A 13,480-nucleotide genomic window follows, 5' to 3' on the forward strand; every position below is an offset into this window, starting at 1 on the left:
CACCAACGCGAATGGCAGTATGGAGTCGACATGGGGAGCCGCGGACGTCGATCCCGCGCCGTGAGGACGGTAAGTAATTCGAGCTAAGGTACTTCGACTTCAGCTACGCTATTCACGTAGCTGAAGTTGCGTACCTTAGATCGACCCTCCCCCGTGTAGACCAGGCCTGAGATCTGTGCGAGAAAATCCCTGCATCCGTACAGAGCTCAGTTGACGCCAATCGGGCTCTGCTCATGCAGATCACGTTAAGAGATTTTAAGGTCAGAAGGGACCATTATGATTATCTAGTCTGACCTCCGGACTAACACAGACCCTAGATCCTCATCCGGTGATTTCTGCATCAAACTTTTGTTTGGGCTACAACATATATTTTAGAAAAAGAGTTAAAGAAAGATTTAAAGACCTCTAGTGAGACAGAATCCACCATGTCCCTAGGTAAGTTGAAAGTTAATTATCTTCTCTGTTAAAATATTGCACTACATTTCTAGTCTGATTTTGTCTAACCTCAGCTTCTGACCATTAAATGTGATTATGGTTTTTTTGGCTAGATTGAAGAGCTACTATCAGGAATCATGCAACTACTTGTACACCATGATCAAAGTCACTCCTTAACCTTCTCTTAGATAAGCTAAACACATGAAGTCTCTCACTAGGAAGCGGGTTTTCCAGACCTCAAATTATTCTTGTAGTTCTTTTTTGTACCTTTTCCAATTTTTCAACATGCTCTATGAGATGTGGACATCAGAACTGGAGACTCACTAATATATGTATTTTAAACAGAGACAATGCCATCTCCCTACTCCTACTTGATATTCCCCTGCTTATCTACCTGAGGATCATGTTCTCTCTCTCTTAGTTACAGCATCGGACTGGGAGCTCATATGCAGATGGTTACATACCATAATCCCTAAATCCTTTTTAGTTTAACTGCCTTCCTGGATACTATCTCCCTTCTTGTAACTATGGCCAGCTTTTTTTTTGTTTTTGTTTTGTTCCTACATATATGACCTGGCATTTGGCTGTGTTGAAATGTGTGTTGTTAAAATAAGCTGGTTTTATCAAGCAGTCCAAATTGGTCTGCGTAATTGACTAGTCCTATCATTATGTACTCCACCAGTTTTTGTGTTGTCTGCAAATTTTACCATCAATGATTTTATATTTTCTTCCAGATCGTTGCTAAAGATATCAAATGGCTTTGAGCCAAGAACAGATTCCTATGGGGCCTCACTAGAAACATCTCATAGGATAAGGATTCCTCATTTACATTTACTTTTTAAGATCTATGAGTTAGCCAGTTTAATGTGGGTTACACTGATTTTGAAGACAGCTAATGTTTTAAAATTAGAATGTCACACGGGACTAAGTCAAATATAGAATGTCAACGGTTACCTTTACCAATCAAACTTGTAATCCCAAAAAGAAAAGATATCAAGTTTGCTAGACAAGACCTATTTCCCATAAAATACTTAGTCCTGCCTTGAGTGCAGAGGACTGGACCAGAAGACCTCTCAATGTCCCTTCCAGTCCTACAATTCAATGATTCTATAAAATCATGTTGATTTGCATTAATTATGCTACCATCCTTTCATTCTTTATGGACGGCATCCCATAACAGCCTTTCTATAATTTTGCCCAGGATCTATGTTAATTAAATATGTCAGTTAAAGTATGTGTCATCCTATTTATCCTATTTAAGTTTTGGCATATTACCTTTTTTTTCAGTCCTCAAGAACTTCCTTAATGTTCCAAAATTTGTTTAAAAGTCAACATTATTTGTTCAGAGAGCTTCTCGGACAATTCTTGAAATAACTTGCAACCAAGAGTATCTTGATCCTGCATTTAAAAAAGTTTAAGATTTTGGGATCCGGGCATAATAAATGTTCAAGTCAACTATGAACCAACAATTATATGCATAAGCACAACATAATTTAAATAATTTGACCCAAACATTTTTTTAAACATGAATATTTACTAACATAAATAAACAGGGTTTTATAACAAAAGGATGGGAAAATATTTACAATTTGCACATACATAATGAAACAGCAATTGCACAACTGGTCACATCAGGATTTCTTCTTTTTTATTTTTTTAAGCCCTCTTCCAAGCCACTAACTTTAATCAGTTCTGCAAAGTCCATATTTTTTCACAAAAACTACTACAAATGTCAGATAAAAGTTCATTATCATTAATAATTTAGGAGCATGGAGGATTTTCAAATGGAGACAGTGTTACTAACTTCTTCATACTGAACAACAAAATAAGGGTAGCTCTGGTCATCATTAAAAATGACAAAGATCTGAGGTTCAAAGTAATTGTCCACACAAGAGTCATAAAGGTCACTGGTGATGCTGCCAGGGTTCACAGGTGGCGGTCTTCTCATAGTATGATTGCCCACTGTGTATCTTCCTGTCAGTACTTTAGCCAAAAACATGTAATGAACTCCTTTGGGTGACCTTTTGGAAAAGTTATGAGAGTAGCTCGCCTTCCTGGCAAAGTAACTGCCTTGTCCAAACATGGTGGCATGCTTCCCACAGACTCGTGGATCAAAGTTGTGCTTGCAGATTCCATCCACTACATCCTGGGAGGTACCATGGAACAGGTGCCTTTCGTTCATTATTCTGTCAAGCCCTGTCATTTTTTTAGACATATATTCCCTTTTCCTGGAATAGAAAAAGAAAAAAAGATGAATTTTCAGTGCAGCTCTATGGATAAAAAGTTCTCCACATATTAGTGTTATCTTGAATGTTAGAACTGCAAAAGGGAAAATTAGAACACTTCTTCAATATGTCAAAATGTAGCATATAACCTTATTTCCTGAACATTTTGTGTGTAAGATGTATACTGATGTTTATTTTTCAAGCAAAATTATTCAACTTACAGCTGTTGCTTTTTTTTTTTTTTTTTAAAGAAGAGATTTGATGAAGTTTATATATTCTGCTTAACAATCAGATTATATTTCATGGCCAACACCATCATTTCTTTTTTATTTCAGAAGGGAAGTTTTCCAACATGATAAAAGAAGACTATTTATATGGACTCACCTTTTATATTTCTCCCAGAGAAACTGGTTTTGCACTCTTTGTATTTTCAAAATTCTATATTTGGTCTCTGGCACAGTCTTGTGAAACAGATTGTAAATGGTTCTGTAGCTTTTATCTTCTTTAGAAACAGGCACTTGGATGAAGTCCTGAGCTGGATCCATACTAATCCAAGTTTCAGGATAAAGGTTTGGAGAGGTAATAGCAGTCGGAGATAAGACTTGTGAAGAGGCTGGTTCAGCTGATGTAGAAGGTATTGGAGGATTGCCACCCAGAGTCCTAGTTTGGGAAAGAGAGAGTTTGCATTTTAAAAAAAAATCAGAAATAAAAAGACTTTTAAACTACAATTATTTAGTTACCAAGGTTCAGACTAGATGTTCACAATGGCCCTTCTGACCTTAGTCTATGAGATTCTCTTAAACTATTGCTGCTTTACGGCTATAAAGCAATGCAGTAAGTTATATAGCTCAAATTCTTGTTTAAAAAGAGCATGCCAAACATCTTATCTGTTTAGTCCCTAGTCCTGCGTCTATTCAAACCAATGTCAAAACTCTCATAAGCTCGTCTGAGTACAGAATCAGTTCACTAAGGGGGAAAAATCTCAGTGCAAACACCACTGGTGGAAACCAATTGTCATAATAATTAGTAAAGCTTCTAATCTGCAGAGAAACTTAGAATGAGTTGCTACATGGGTCAGGGGCAGATAATTGTTTCTAAATCTCTCCTACAGACAGAACGCTACCAAATGGAAGTGGAATTATTTTACAAACTTTCTGAGATTCATTAACCATTTCTGTTGAACAAGCAACATACAAAATAAGAACAAAAGAACATTTTGAAACTCCCTTTGAACACCTTTCAAGAAGAAAAGGCACGCATGATTTATGATCCTGGATAAATAATGGGTAAACATAAGTAATACCACAAAAGATAGCTGAATTTCAGTGTTGCGTATTATTGCTCGAATGTCCTGAGGAAAGCTTTCTAGAATTAGTTGCTTTTACTTGCATATCTGCATTTGTTTATTTTCATGCCTTGAACCAGCCTCTGTTGCCGGGAGTGCTGCCAGGTAAGAGGTGACACATAGGAGGGAGGAGCAATGCTGCTGTCTGTAAAGGCTGTGGCAGCAAAGGACCATTTAAGCCAGAGGGAGGAAAACTGTAAGTGTTGGCTACATGTACATTTGGTTGGATTATTAAAATGCACAAAAATAAATAGAGGGTGAATTCCTGGCCTTGCTGAAGTTAATGGGAATTTTGCCAGTGATTTCAGTGGAGCCAAGATTTCACCCATAGTGAATAATTCCAGTTCTGAAGCATGTTTCACGCTTGTGGGCAGGTACATTTAAGACTGGCTAACTTTAGAAAATAGCAGTTACTGGCTTACATTCACCTGATTAGGGACCTGAAGCTGCAAGCCTTATTCAACTGAATTATGCTTGCTTAATTGAGTAGTCCCATGGTCAAATAAGGCTGTTCACAGTCAGGTTCTATGAGCTTAAAATTTGAGGGCCAGAACTTCACCTATTTACATCATCTATAGCTCCACTGAAGTCAATGCAGCTATCTCAGTTTGCATGAGCTAAGCACTTGATCTCAACTCATTTTACAGTTGCCAGACTCAGGCACTGGAGAAGCAAGAAGGAAGGAAGTTGATATGGACACTTTCCTCTGATTCCAGGGCCAAGCCTTGGCACAGGTGATCAGTAAAGAGTAGTCATGAGTAAGCAATACCACTTGGCCAAGGTCAAATTATGAAACTGCCAATCTCTGACTTAGACTTTGACACGCAAGGTACAGCTGTGTATCGAATCTCAAGCGGTGGAGCTTATATTAAGCACACCCTTAAAGTTACTAGGTCACTTTTATTTTACAAAACTTATCACTACTGAAAAGGAAAAATCTATGTGCTCTGGCTAGGAGAAAAGACAGACGTGAGAACATTCTGTTTATCAATTGGCTATATTAGAGGTGAGTTGAGTATTGTCTACATCTCAGGCCAAATCCTGCTTGCCTTCCTTATATAAATAGTTGACTTTAGGTCAGTGAAACTCACTGGATGGGAAAGGCAAGCAAGATTTAGCTCCCTATGCCAACTTTATAAAAAAAAGTTTACTATAGCACTATGTGTATCTAAGAATTTGCTGAAGGCAACACTATTGCAGCCAATTTCCTTGGGTTAAAGTGTGGTTCTAGTTGAAAAGTGTGTAAAACTGGCAATTTCTTACTCAGTCTGCTCTCTTGTGTATTCAGAGACTCTTTACTGACTAAGTTATATTCTCCCTGCTTTTCACAGCAGAGCTAACACAACTATGGGAGCTGGATTCTATTCTTGTTCATGCATCATCAGCAGAATTGTCAATTAAGTTCTGATTGCAGAATCTTTATTGTTGGTGATGTGTAAGCTAGAAAGAATGCAATATGACTTTCTGATTAAAGGCTGAACTTACAGGGCTAAAAAATAGTTAGGTTTTTTTTAAAAACAGATTTTCTATCAGATTTGATTTGGGTCTCTGAGAAGCAACAAACAGTGATCCCTGAAACATCATTTTTAACAAGATACTTTTCAGAGTAGAACTATGCTTAAATCTATCTCCTTACATAGTTCTCATCTGTTCTACAATGCTGAAAAGTAGAACCACTAGCCAAATTCTGATCTCAGTTACAGCCCTATTAAAAACACAACAACTCCATTGACTTCAACTCTGGATTTATTTGTACCAGTTTAACTGAGCTCAGAATTTGGCCCACTATGTTCATTAATAGCTTACAGGAAACCCAGAGGATGGATTGTAAATGTACCTTCCTAATGATTTTGTAGTAATTGTTTGTGATATTACAATGGGGGTTGGTTTGTTGCTTTTTTGCTCGAAGGGGAAAAGGGTCAGTGGGTAACAAAGTTACAATAGAACCTTATTAATTCATGCTAGTGATTGGAAGACCTTGTGCAAATTAACAAATGTTACAGATTAGAGCGTAAACAAGCAAACAAAATCATTAAGGATATTTCATCACTTAATGTACTTTGTTCCTTTATTTTGACAAGTGTAAATTAATTGTAAGCATTTATAATACATGAAAAATCATTAAAAAGTCAACAGTTGTCAACCATTATCAGACATTTATCACAACTCCTACATTAAGTATCCTATCCTCTCTCTTATTTTAGAGATAGGAAAAAAGGGGCAATCACTGTTTGTAACTGGTGGCAAATGTTGACTTTTCAATGGCAGCCACTGTACTTGATAGTGAACTAATGAAGTACTATAGAATATTTTGTAAAGTAATCAAGTCTGAATACTAAGATCCCTCCTACAGCACACTGCTATCTTTCACTAATAAGTGGTGTGAAATAACTGGTTTATTTGTGAAAAGTCTCGGGGTACTGCATTAAGAACTACAGAGGTTTATGACAGGACAGTGGAAATTTCTCACTATGAGTCTACTAAAGTCACTGGGAGTTGCAGATTTCCAGCACCTTTCAGGATCAGACCCTTAAACTATAGTAAAACAGGCACTCAGCAAAATATCAGTTGGATATGAAGGAAAACAACTCACGTCTTTATTTTCCCCCTAAGATTAGAAGCAGAAGTGTTATAACTAGAAGTCCATGTTTTTATATATTTACTCTTTTTTCCAATATCGTTTTATAGTTCTTGGTTTTCCCCACACCAGACTATAACTGAAAATATTTCCAACAATTACTTGTTCAAGGCCCTGAACAAATTAACTTTCACCTCACAATTATGATGCTATAACACTTTAGCAAGCTAATGAGCATTCTAGGCCTAATACAGCAGTTAAATCTTCTTTGATTGGCCCAGCATGACAAGCTGCCAGTCAGACTAATGACTTCCACCCCTTTGCTAAGAGGACAATATGTTCCTAACTACTGGACTCTGACAATGTTTCCAGCTGTGCTGATGAGATCACAAAAATGGCATTTTTATGAGTTCTAATCAAAAAGGATTACAATGCAACACTTTTCTCATTTGGCCTTTGGGTGAACAAGTTCACCCCCAATGCAGAGGATGATAAAACAAGGCATGCTTTATCTCTAATTGTTCTTGAAAATGATAGTGTTTTTAAACATTTGTTTTTTATGAAGCCAGAACTGATGGTTTGGTGATCACTAAAGAGAGTGAGAAGCAGAAATGTGGACAGCAGTTTGGCAAGTTTCAAGTACATCTGTCCCTCTCATGTTCAGAAGCCCAGATCTGGGTACATCTGTAAATTATATCCTTTTAAAAAGAAAAAAAAGCCAGCCAGCATCCCCTAGTGGGAAGGATGTTATTCATCCTGCAAGGTGTTAAGTGCATAGATGCCAGCATTGTGAAAGCCTTGGCTGGTATGATTCTCTACATAAGCTGGGAGCCTGGGGACAGGAAGGTACTCAGCCACAGGAGGGCCACGACGGATTGGGGTGAACGTTAGCGTCATATGAATATGGATACAGTGTGTCTGGAGTTCAGATACACACCCAGATGTCCGTCCAAACTGCTGGAGGTCCCAAGCTCCTACATCCCACAACAGGCTTTCCCTCATGACAGCAGGCCGGTCCTCCCCACCTTTCATCCACTCTCAGGACCAGGGGCCAAGTGTTCCCTTTCACTTCTTGCCTCAACCCCTCCTGCTTGCAGTAGAATTCACAGAATAGCTGAGGCAGGGTGACAAAGGAGGAGCAGTCAGCTAAAGGTTGGCTCTCCATAGTACCACCTAGTAGTTGGAAGCTGAGAGCCAAGCCAGTAGAAATACAGAAATTACATTGCAGTATCCAACACTGTTGATATTATGGTGACATTTCTGAAAGTGCTGACTTCTTTAAGCACTGGAGTTCTACTATTTCACGGTTTGCAGCATGCACTAGATAGAAGTACAAGAGTGATCCCATTTAGGTAGCTAATCAACAACACAAACTGCTACCAGAAATCAGTGCCTGCTCTCTCAAATAAGACTTTGCCTGAACAGAAGGATACAAGGGCTGGGGAGAGTAGAAGGCTCCTTATGCCGTCTACCAAAGGTGTGCACCTGTGTAGAGCTGCGCACTACTGAAGGTTAGATTTTGAGTACAGGCTAGAAATCATATTCAAGGGGAGAAAATGGCTACTCATGGGTGCAGTAAGTTAAATATAGATCCAGTTTCTTCCTATCACATCCCCTACATTTTGTGGCCAGCACTTTCCAACTATTTGCTTGTATGCAAGTGATTTCAATGGATTGGGGACTTTAAAGATTTGTGCTCAGCTACAGTAGGGTTGTGCCCTGTAGGCATTCTGAAGTGCCAGGCCAGAAAAGGCCATTAAGCGTTGGCATGCCATTTCCCTGCTCCATTGGTCATGGAACACAATCCTCCATGATCAATAAATCAGTATGTTTCAGAGATAGGCTTGAACTTAAACCTCAGCTTCAAACATTTGGAAACATAATGCACATTGAGCTCAGGAATTCACAGCTCAGGCTGATTCCTGTTGTGGGACAATGGAGGGTCATTTCAGAATTGGCACTTAACTACAGTATAGTGCTATAATTGAGATATTTTGCTACTGTTATTACTTAAGTTACTTTTCAGTGAACATCTCCAGTACATGCCCAAGGAAATCTACACTGTGCATGAGAAAGTCAGAGAAAAGAACTTTAAGCCTAATACTAGAGTTATTCTTTGCTTCTACTTCTAAACTGCTGAGCAGTGTTGCTGTGGGCTGTTAAATAGTTGCAGAGTTTCACCACAGAGATGGCTGCACTTAACTGTGTGTGGGGTGAAGTGATTCTGCTACATGTTTATAAATCTATTGGTAAAGTGTTCAAAGCTTTGGGATCTTTCTAAGTGAAAAATCTATGGTCCTGGTTCAGGAAAGCCCTTAAGCACCTTTCCTCTATAAGAATGCTTTACTAAATCAGGGCCCATGTTTATACATAAAAAATAAGTATCACTAATTCAGAAATCCTACTAGATTGAGTACCAACGCACTTGATTTGAGTTGAGGGGCCTGCAGTAAATAATACTGGACAATACCTATTATTTCTAGATTTTCCTAGCCAGTAAGGAAAAATTCCCTCTGTCATGTCTTAAAGAAGGAAAGTAACCATTGTTGAAGGACCTTTGAAAAGTCCCCTTTCACAGTAAAAAGTTTTCAACCTCCCCCGCCCCAGGATACCTACTGTAAGAATGGCATCAGCACAACACATGAGCGAAGAAGGGGTCTCCTCTTGATTTCTCTTCGGAAACATGCATTTTGTTGAAAGCCATCTTTGATGTTCAAGATATACTGATTGTGCCAGGTAACAAACCGGACCTCTTTCAGACCCCGACAGTTGGCTTCTTCTATCAATCGTACAACAGGCTGTTTGAGAAAGAAAGAAAGAAAGAAAACTAAGTTATGGTAACTTAATGCAAAAGAACTAACGCTGCTTCTATCTTGAACTGTTATATTATTAAAAACACTTTACAAAAACAGTTGAACTACCCAGCTAAAAGGTTAAATGGGTATTTGTCTAATCACATTATAAACCTCAAATGTCTGCTTCAGAAGCACTAAGAAAATGGAGAATTACATTTAATATGATTTACATATTCATTTTATTCGTTTGCATTTAGATTGTTCTTCATTCAAGGATCTCAGAATGCTTGACAAATATAAAATAAGTCTCACTATACTCCTGTGAGTGAGAAATAATAGCATCCACATTTTACAGATGGATAAACTGAGGCACAGAAGGGTAAGTGACTTGCTGAAGCTCATACAGCAAGTCACTGGTAAAGATGAGAATTGAACACAGGAATCCCAGCATTAAACCATTCATCTGCCTTCCCAAAGTGAGTTTTCAGAACAATGAACTGATCAAAATGAAAAGTTTTCTCCTTTAAGGATAAGTCTCTATAACATATTCTCTCATACCTTAAAATCAGTTTTTTGGGATTAGCCACACTGCCCTGAAACTAGCATGTGTTCATTTGCTCTTAAATTTGATAGTACCTATTAGTCAGCTTCCACATTTAAAATGTTATCACAGGTCACTTGTGGAACAAAAGTTCAGCAGAGCATAGTTCTCATTTTATTGCTGTCTCTGCTGGCTGTATGCAATATTGATTCTATTCAACAGTCACCCTGATGGTTAAGTAATTTTCTACATTTGTGTCTGTTTCTAAAGGAGGAACTGGAGACTAATGCACAGAAATATTATACACCTTTATGTAACAAAGTGCGACAGTGTTCTCATGATTCTGGTGATGCACTTGGAACTAACTAGTTTCATTCTCTGATACCAGTGGATTTTGGAAACATTGCTCCCTGAGCCAATAGACTCTCAAAAAGAGGAACGCATTACAGAGGTTTAGTGGTTCTGTTTTACTAAAACTCTTCTTGTGGTTCTCTACTTCTGTGTTTTTACAGAAACAAGTCTAAGCCAGGTACAAACTGAAAATAAATCTAATCCTATAGGACCAGCCCGTATTCAGCAGCTCTGCAGGTATACAAGGAGAAAAGGGCACACAGGAGAGCGTAGTCTTTGTTGTCTGAATGGGTGCTCTGCTTCTGCTTGCTGGGGAACTCTGAGAAGGATTCTGCCTCCTTGAGGCACAGTCCCTCTTGGCACTCCAGCCTGGGGCAATGTGGCTCCACACTGCCCCAATGCAGGTGCCCCTATGGCAAGATTAAGCCCAGCAGATGAAATTCAAGATCCTGCCCCAGTTCACTAAGACCAAGTAAATGAGTTTGAGCAGGGGAACCATGTGGAGATTGGGGCTGGGCAGAACTAAAATACACTGCTAACCTATAGGTAGGGGTTACGTAGTCACACAGCTGCTACTCCAATCTCTTCACTAAAGTAGTTGATGAAGCCAATGGGAAGCACCTTCACAACACTTTGGTCAATGAATCAGGCCAATGATAGAACCACTGGTCAAGTCCCTGCTCCTTCCCTGCTCCAGCCCAGAGCCTCTGCACTTGCAGAAGGACTGCAGTGTTCTGCAGTCCTGGAAGCTTTCTATGGCCATACGATTCAGGGTGAATTTTGACAACAGAGAAACAAAATCTTTGCTGTGTTATACATCAATAGATTCGCAGTGGAGACGAAAACTATTCAGCCCCCTGCAAATGAGGAGTATTGGCCCCCTGAGAAAGAACACATCAAATATTATACAGATTACATTTGTTTTGGGCAAAGAGATCAAGGAGTGATACCCACTCCACCTGAGCAGGTGTTTCCAATATAATTTTGGTCCAAAACAGGTTTATGGAAAGTTTCAGATACCTCTGAGTACTCTCTCCAGCCAAAATGGTCCCTGCAGAAGTATTTCCAGACTGTGTAGTAGTTGGAATTGGAACTGGTGCAGGATGGTGTGGACAGCCTCCGCATTTGGTCAAACTCAATGGTTTCATACAAGTTCATAACATTCAGATCTACCAAAAACTCATGTCCCCTGGAAAGAATAAGAAAAACAAAGAATTTTCAATTTTTAATCCATCCAAGGACACCTTGGGGGGGGGGGGGGAGGAGGTTGGAAACAATGCTATTACAACATGTCTCAATTGCACCAGGCTTATCCACTACTGACAAGCTAAACTAAGGTGGAACTCTGAGCATTCAGGGTCAAATTCTGTACTCATACCTCAAGCAACTGCATGGACTTCAGCAGGGCTGCATGGGATGTAAGTGGACACAATTTGGGCCTCCCTATTTATAGCCAGATTACGGCAAAACATGGCTCTGTACAGCATGGAGCTGTACCATCTTGGGGCTGTGGGGGGGGGGGGGTCAGGAAGTTCCAGAACTCCAGGTTGTGTATCTACTATTCCATATCTTAGGATGCTGCAGGATGTTTCACTCTCTCTGGCTGGCCAATGAGGAGGAAAAGCAATGGAGCCACAACCCTACTTTCTCTCCACCCCCTTTGTAGAAAGTGTTAAAAGGGGTTTGTCACTGCACTCATCCTCCTATTATAGGGATCACCTGCTCCGTGCTTAGAGAATAGAAGAGGGGAAGGTTCCTAGTTCTTTTTCCAACAAACACAGACTATGGGCAATCTAACCCTTAACATATCGATTAGGACACTGGTGAGGAAATATTGTATAAGCACAGAAAGAAAAGAAACCTTCCTAGTACAGAGATATTTGTTCACTATAGATGAGTTATGGAAAGATCAATATATGCATCCTTGACAGTTGTACCATACTATCAAGCAAATACATCACACAACCCTGTTTGATGAAGCAGCCAAATACTATTCAAAAGGTTATTCTTGTGAAAGTTAGTGCTTCAGGGAAGAAGCGGGAATGTAAATGTCTCCAGATGAGGAGCATCTGCTGCTAATCCACTGGAGAGTTCAATTATCTTTCATCATATGTGCGACAGAAAAGAACTGGCATAATATGAAAAGAGAAACTGATTTCACTATTATGAAGCTTACCCAGAGAAATATTTGCTTTTCGTTCTGCTAGCTGTATTGCTGCTACAAATCAACACTTCCACATGCAACTTTTATATAAAAGTAATTTGGTGCTTTCAGAAGTATAATGAGAGAAAATTGATATTACCTATCAAGAGTTGGAGCCTATATTCTTTACCTCACGGAAAAATATATGGCTGTTATGCTGATGTAGGAGTCATGTTTAAATGTGGCATCAGTATGGTTCAGCAAAAATGGCTTCTAACACCACTTGACCAGCAATTATTGAGGGAGATAACCAATGTTTTACAGAATGTTTTGCTCTAAGCAAACAATCCCCACTGGCCAGCCAAACTGTTTGAAACCAGTTTCAGAGGAACAGCAAAGATGGTCTTGACCCTCAGTTTTGAATTGATCCAATCTAAACATCTCTCTCTAATTTGAGGGTGTTTGGATTTGTGTTCAAAAAGGCTATTCATATGAAGTCTTTAAGTCCCATCTCCAATTGAAGCTGCATGTACACAGATCCCAAGCACAGTTCCTAAGCCACTAGAGCAGGGGTAGGCAACCTATGGCATGCGTGCCGAAGGTGGCACGCGAGCTGATTTTCAGTGGCACTCACACTGCCCAGGTCCTGGCCACTCATCCAGGGGGCTCTGCATTTTAATTTAATTTTAAATGAAGCATCTTAAACATTTTAAAAACCTTATTTACTTTACATACAACAATAGTTTAATTATATATTATAGACTTATAGAAAGAAACCTTCTAAAAATGTTAAAATGTATTATTGGCACGCGGAACCTTAAATCAGAGTGAATAAATGAAGACTCGGCACAGCACTTCTGACAGGTTGCCGACCCTTGCACTAGAGACAGGGCGTAGGGGAGTTTTCTTGCGAGACTATAGAATGGGGCCTAAGCAGTGGTTTATGAAATTATGAACTTCACCTCATTGATAATAGCCTTCAAAGACCTTAAAATATTCCATTATCCTTAATGAATGTGTTACGGTTTATTTGCAAAAAATATTTATGACTCACATGTGAATAGCTT

At 39.2% G+C, this 13,480-nt stretch overlaps 1 protein-coding gene across 2 annotated transcripts in view; it reads right to left on the reverse strand.

Annotated features, from left to right (window-relative positions):
• Positions 1-1,956: 1,956 nt before the first annotated feature.
• Positions 1,957-13,480, reverse strand: part of LOC120371263 (TCDD inducible poly(ADP-ribose) polymerase) — a 67,247-nt gene continuing 55,723 nt past the window's right edge. For both annotated transcript variants that reach the window (XM_039486856.1, XM_039486855.1), the window contains exons 3-6: positions 11,291-11,459; positions 9,200-9,381; positions 3,045-3,320; positions 1,957-2,663 (exon numbers count right to left, since the gene is read on the reverse strand). In XM_039486856.1, the coding sequence (XP_039342790.1) occupies positions 2,216-2,663; positions 3,045-3,320; positions 9,200-9,381; positions 11,291-11,459 (1,075 nt within the window). In that variant the 3' untranslated portion in view covers positions 1,957-2,215. The remainder of the gene's footprint in view (positions 2,664-3,044; positions 3,321-9,199; positions 9,382-11,290; positions 11,460-13,480) is intronic.

This window comes from Mauremys reevesii, linkage group 9 (genome assembly GCF_016161935.1).
Source record: "Mauremys reevesii isolate NIE-2019 linkage group 9, ASM1616193v1, whole genome shotgun sequence".
In the NCBI taxonomy this organism is placed as follows: domain Eukaryota; kingdom Metazoa; phylum Chordata; order Testudines; family Geoemydidae; genus Mauremys; species Mauremys reevesii.